Source organism: Acyrthosiphon pisum, chromosome A1 (assembly GCF_005508785.2).
Source record: "Acyrthosiphon pisum isolate AL4f chromosome A1, pea_aphid_22Mar2018_4r6ur, whole genome shotgun sequence".
Classification (NCBI taxonomy): Eukaryota; Metazoa; Arthropoda; class Insecta; order Hemiptera; family Aphididae; genus Acyrthosiphon; species Acyrthosiphon pisum.
In genome coordinates, this window is record NC_042494.1 from 56,409,837 (window position 1) to 56,416,524 (window position 6,688).

At 28.5% G+C, this 6,688-nt stretch overlaps 2 protein-coding genes and 1 long non-coding RNA gene across 5 annotated transcripts in view; 2 read left to right on the plus strand and 1 right to left on the minus strand.

The window, feature by feature from the left end:
* Nucleotides 1-286: 286 nt before the first annotated feature.
* Nucleotides 287-2,628, minus strand: LOC103309581. The gene is made up of 8 exons (XM_029486238.1): nucleotides 2,559-2,628; nucleotides 2,091-2,123; nucleotides 1,983-2,033; nucleotides 1,771-1,888; nucleotides 1,471-1,710; nucleotides 1,034-1,406; nucleotides 759-959; nucleotides 287-679 (listed from the first exon to the last, which is right to left on the minus strand). The coding sequence occupies exons 1-8, from the start codon at nucleotides 2,626-2,628 to the stop codon at nucleotides 581-583; spliced, it is 1,185 nt and encodes a 394-aa protein (XP_029342098.1). The 3' UTR covers nucleotides 287-580.
* A 1,285-nt stretch (nucleotides 2,629-3,913) lies between these two features.
* LOC107883880 lies at nucleotides 3,914-4,687 on the plus strand. Its single transcript, XR_001679564.2, has 4 exons — nucleotides 3,914-3,946; nucleotides 4,008-4,037; nucleotides 4,107-4,341; nucleotides 4,426-4,687. It is a non-coding gene; the product is annotated as an uncharacterized LOC107883880 (long non-coding RNA).
* A 1,641-nt stretch (nucleotides 4,688-6,328) lies between these two features.
* LOC100165916 (yjeF N-terminal domain-containing protein GF19489-like) overlaps nucleotides 6,329-6,688 on the plus strand; it is a 2,856-nt gene continuing 2,496 nt past the window's right edge. Inside the window, 1 exon segment of one of the 3 annotated variants that reach the window (NM_001246023.2) lies at nucleotides 6,329-6,569. In NM_001246023.2, the coding sequence (NP_001232952.1) occupies nucleotides 6,474-6,569 (96 nt within the window). In that variant the 5' untranslated portion in view covers nucleotides 6,329-6,473. 3 annotated transcript variants of the gene reach the window in all.

The window sequence follows — 6,688 nt, forward strand, 5'->3', positions numbered from 1 at the left end:
CCGCGAACCCCGCCACAGACGGATCGCATACGTGCGTGACGTATATTTTACCACCCCCACACACCTCACCCACTAATCGACTCGTCACGTGACCAAGACATATTATTGTACACACACCATATTATTGTACACATACCATATTATATTCGAGCCGCTAATAAAAGCCGGTCCAACTTGATTTAGCCAAAAGTGTTGTATATGTATACCTATTAATTAATTATTTAAAAAAAAATTAAAATAATAGGTAGGTACTATAATTTTATATAGGTATTTTTCATTTTTATGCATTAATATTAATGCATAATATTAATGCCTTCATCTTAATTTTTAATTTCATTTAGAATGGAAACTTCGTATTTATCATTAGTTATGTGTTTGAGCAAACATACTCAAATAAAAATGTTCGCATGCCATTGTAAATATCTGGATACTGCTGGGTATAGGCTACAATTTCTATAAAGCCATCTTCTATACAAAATTGTTGGCAATCTGCATGACCTCTGGTAGCTGGTAGATGGGCCAGTGCTAATATCTAAATCATGGGTGTTAATACTTTCATTTTAAAAATAGGTAATATAATTTAATTCATTACCATGCGCAACACATTAGCAGCTATAACATTTGTCTTTATGAGGTCATATACTAAATTATTTTTTCGACGACAGTATCTTACAATTGACTGGAAAATATAATGATATAGGTATATTATAAGCCTACGCTTATTACTTAAGTCTAAAATGTTAAATTGTATTTATTACTTGACAGAAATGGAACCAGCAACATTGTAACCGACTTTCAGGAAACACTATTGTAACTGCATTCATCAACCCACGTTCATAATCAGTAATGATTGTTAAATTACCATAATTCAATGGAAGTAAATTACGGACTATTTGAAAGAATGCAATATATGTCTCTTCTGTGGCACTGGTTAAGAGTGCATACACCATCGGGAAAGACTAAAAAGTGAGTATTTATATTGGCTAATTAAATATTTTTTTTCCACTCGTTATGTTAAAAGGACACCACTTACAACATTTTTGTACACAACATGGAACGTCATTAAGGATCCTCTTCTCAATTGTTTGGGTGTACTTGGAACCGTTTTAAAGGTGCCATCACATCCTGCAGACTTGACTAATTGAAATTCCTCGCTGAATCTTTGAATGAAATGTATGTTGGCAAAAATGGCTCCTACATACACTCCTTCCAAAATTAATGCCTGTTGGAAGAATGCTGATGGTGGTTCCTGTATTGTTGTGGAGTATTCACTGTGCTCTTGCATATTCAATAAGTTGACCAATTCTTGAATTGTTTCAGGAATTTTCGGTCTTCGGCGGTTCCGCATTCTTTTGCATCTAAGCTGCACTTGTTGGAACGTATATCCCCAGCTTCCATGGGGATGACTAAAAAGTATTAATGTATAAGGTAATTATCTAAAATTAGTGACTATTCTATAAGTTTCTTTACCTAATGATTTCTTCGTTATAGATATGCCTGATTGGCAAAGACATAGCGCCTATTGTTGTTGATCGTTTACCAACAGCTTGCCTCAAGAATGGCATATCCATGTCTAACTGAACAGCTTCATGGTTTTGTCCACCAGGCTGAAGGTCTAGATAATTCCCTTCATTGTTTATGTTAATAATAGCTGTTGCTGGACAATATTGTTCCACTTTTTTATTCCTTTGTTTTTCACAAATCAAATACCTTATGAACATAATCTAAGTATAACTATTAAAATATAAAGAATAAGTTCAATATACTAACATTTTATTCCCTGCAATACTTTTCTTATAATATTTATAAAATAAATTGTCAATATATATTTTCGAGTTATTGTGTACTCCTGGTATGATTCTATATGTGCGATTACGTTGTAAGTTTCCTAAAATGAAGAAAATGAATTAAAACTAAATATCAATAAGGAACTAAATAAATATTAATGATTATATTAAATATTTTTATAAAATCTAAATTACCGGCTTCATAATTAATTATAGGTTCTTCGTTTTCATCATTTTCTTCAATTACTAAAATATATTTTATTTATTTAAAGTTTATTGTATTAAATTATATTTGTTACCTACCTTCATCCAACTCTGAATCTGAACTATCTTCAACTAAAAAAAATTATTTTAAGTATTACCCTAACTTGTTATACTAAATATTTTAAATGTATATTATGTACTAGTACAAATAAAATATAACAATAAAAATAAATTAATTAATAATAATAAATAAACAAATAAATAACCAACATTATGTAAATAATGTTAACTGTTGGATGTGATAATAATTAAATAATGTGAATTTTATGTCTTGAATAATGAAGGAGTAGCCCAAATTAAATTGTTAACACTATTTTTTTTTCAAAGTAGTAAATTTTTATTTTTATGCAATAATTACACTTATTCTATACAAACGTCAAACATACTAATAATGATTTGTTATTGATTACTTTATTAACTGTTAAGAGATTTTTTAGTATTTGGAAATGAAAAGTTAAATTTATTTACTTGGTAATGGTATATAATAATTGTGATCAACTATGTGACTGTCTACTGCAATTTGACCAATATCAACATATGTATGGTCATTTAACACATCTTCATTGAAACTCCCCATTATGCTTGTTACAATAAAACAATCTTTAAGATTACACTGGTACGTGTGGTCGTGTTGAACAGTGGAAATACTTTAAAGAATTAAATGCAACCTTGTATTCTATATATTATTTAACTCACTACTATGACAATAAAACTCAATATTGATTGGGATAATAGTGTAATCTTAATGGTTATTTAACGTAATGTATTAATAGTAGGATCCAGGAATTCCTACCAAGATCAGGTTTTATAATTGTATGTATCTTATTTTCTAAATACCTATATAAAAATACACATGGAAATTCTAAACACAATTTGTTAATAAATAAATAAACATAGTTTAGAAAGTTGTATGGCTATAATTTTTCAATATTATATATATTTTTAATTAAAGATAAACAAAAATAAAATGAACAAAAGTTAAAAATTTTTAAAAAATGTAATTTGTTAATAATATGGTTAAATTTGAGCTTCTGTACGTTTTTAGCCTGACAATTCCTTCAATCCATGAAATAAAATTTGATACTCTTGTATGAATGGTAACTGCATGTTTTTCTAAAAATGTCCCTCTAAATTTTGTTACTCATATTTGTGAATTCATACACCCATAATGATTATGTTTTATATGAGTTGGACCCCCTGAATTTCTGTGTAAGATCATACAAATAAATTGTAATTAAACAAATTCTTCAATCACACAACATTAAGTTATTAACTATTCCTAATGCTAAAATGTATTTCTATTAACCTTCAGGTTTAATGTTGATCTCAGATCATGTAAGTGTGACACGGGAGTTTTAGGACAACTGTATAGGTATGGCAATATGGCATATAATAATATGTAAAAGACGATTGTCATCAAGTCTTTTTCCCCCGCGTTTTTTTTTTTTAATAATATATATGATACTATACAAGATATACATTTAAACCATTATTTCAAAAAAAAAAAAAAACCCGGGAAAAAAAGATCAGTATCACATATATATTATTGATAAAAAAAAATTTTGAGGTTATATCCACTATCATAAATTAAGTTTTTGGAAGAACTGCCCCCATCTATAGTCGATTACGGCGGGGACATACAGTTCTCCTACAGATAGATAAGAATTTAGTTGGTGGGAGTTCAAAATTGTAACCATACCAACCTCTGTTTTTTTTAAAACTGATATAAAGAAATATCGTATTATTGTACTCGTAATCACTGTCTGGGTAAAAATTTTATTTTAATATTGTTATTTACATTTATTACTATAATAGTACCTATAAATTATTTAACATTTAATTATTAAATAATTTATAATTTTAATATAAAATGGATCACAACTATGCTCTTCAAAGTATGTATTTATTTTTCTTTTATTAATTTACCATTTAAATAAAATAATATTTGTTTTCTAGTTCCCCAAGAGAATATTTTATTACAATTAGGTAAGCGGAATAATTTTTCATATGTACCAGTTATTTGTATTAATTAAAACTATATTATTATTATGTTAGCAAGACTATTGTTGATTGAAAACTAGTACTATGTGTCTATGTAGAAATGGACCAAGCTCGGAGAAATCATTCAATACGAAATATTGTAACTCGAGTTAATCGATCTGATGCTACATATCGAATTAAGAACTATATTCAAATATTAAATGAGGACAATGATATTTTAATGTTCTTAAGAAGAGCAGGCCATACCATGGATGGATACAATCAAGGGCAAGTTGGACCTCGTCCATTGGTGTGTTATAATTTACAAAATATTCTTGTACTTACCTAAGTTTTATTAATTTTAATTATTTGCATTACATTTTTTAATTTAAAGAACCGTGATTGATTCATCAATTTGGAGACATTTCAAGTTCTAATTTTAACTAATGGTTCTATATGTAACTGTTTAGTGTTTATTAATTAAGTTTTGGTACAATTGTGATTTTTATTATATTGACTATATTATGTTATTTTACATGTTCCCCGTTACAGATCCACCTCCCGCCGGCCTGATAATTGATAAGCTTTCAATAGCCAATAGAAGTGATAAGCATAAGATTATAACCCATAGACCTTAGTATAAGGTCTATGTTATAACCACGAACTACTACATAGGACTGGACACTCCGGGCAGGGGGAGGGTGGGACACCGGTCACAAAGTTGTACGGGTATGTACGTTTGCGACTGTGATGCTATCTAGTGACGTACTAGATTTACTACATTTCGAATTTTACTTTTATAAACATAATATTTATATATAGACTTATGAAATATGAAAAATTTATGAATATATAATTAAATATGTAATTTATAATTACTTATTATATTACCATGAGAATGAGACAATACTTACGTATGTCTAATCAAAAGCAAGTTAGAAATCACGCAAAAAAAAAACTTTCCAAATTGGTAGCAACATAGTAACTAGTAATACGCATTCATTTATTTAGAAATAATAGTGAATATAAAAAGTTTGTCGTTGATTTGAATTTTTGAATTTTTGATCGTTTTTCAGTTACAGGGCTGGAAGTCAGTCACTTTTTTAACTAAAAGTCACTTTTTTAAAATTGAGTCACTTTAAGTCACTTATTTAGAAAATAAGTCACTTATGTCACTTTTTTTTAAAAATGTACCTAAATTTAAATTTGAGCTGCATATGGCAAACTTCATATTTGAATATACAGTAACGTAGGGAGTCGGCTATCTAGTATCACAGAACAATAGTATATTTAGTATTATATAGAAATCTGTGACTTGAGTATTTTATCATATTTAAAATATATATGGTAGGTATTTATCATTGTTATCACATAAAAGTGTAAATATTGCCGTTTATGAATAGAGTGGGGGAGGTATGCAGCTTCAACATGAACTAAGATAATATGGACTGAAACGAAATGGTTGGCGGGGGTCGATGGTCCGGTCACGTTTTTTTACGTATATTATTTTATATATAGTTTAATTAACAAGCACCTTGATAGCGCTGTAGCCTCTCAATTACTCCCTTTGCGTAATTTCTGTACGCAAACATGACCGTCGCCAACCATTTCGTTTCTAGTTCCATATTATCTTAGTTCATGAGCTTCAATAACAAATTATAGTCACCTATCTAGTTAGTTGTTCTATATTATAGTTATTACCATAGACCTGTTACTTTTTTATAGGTCTATTATATAACTATTACCATGATTCCATGACAATAATAATTTATTGTATTGATTATATTTTCCCGCTAGTTTTTATTGTTACTGTTATCATAAGTGAATAAAGTCATACCGTTTTATATTTATTAATTATTATTTAAAATATGTATAAAAATATACATAATATGTATATTATAAAATGTAATATGATAAAATTATTTGCTATTAAAATTTGTGTTAATAATCATTATTTTTTGTAATTTCTACAAAATTAAGTAAGTTAGAATCAGTTAAATTATAGGTATGTAGAGATTTAAAGACAATTTATGTTTAATAACTGGTAAATTGTTATGAAACAAATTTATGCAGGTCACTTTTTTGTCACTTTTTTTAATAAATTCAGTCACTTAGTCACTTTTTTAAATAGCTTTAACCACTTCCAGCCCTGCAGTTATCACTAGTGACTAGTCACGACTTATCACATAAAATAATTTTCAACAGCGCAGTATAAAAAAATGCCACCAGAGAGCAGCTACATAGCGAACGTACGACCACCGTACAACTTTGCAGCCACCTTATTTTATACAGTGTCCAGTCCTATGTAGTAGTTCGTGGTTATAACCACGGTTTAAGATAGTACTATCTTAAACCGTGATTATAACTGAATAATAATAAAAAATAATATACATTATACATTTTAATATTTGATTTGTGACGAGAATCGAGATCATTATTTAAATGTTCAATATCTCAAACATTTTTGGGAAATCGATTTCAAAAAACATTTTGCCTGTACAGCAGTTAAAAATGGTAAAATATTTGAAACAAGAAGAGGCCATTAACATCGATCAAGAATTGTTTAATGTGTATAAATTTAGCGTTGACCAATTAATGGAGCTGGCCGGCTTAAGTTGTGCAACAGCTATACAAAAATGCTTCCCCCAAAAAGTCAT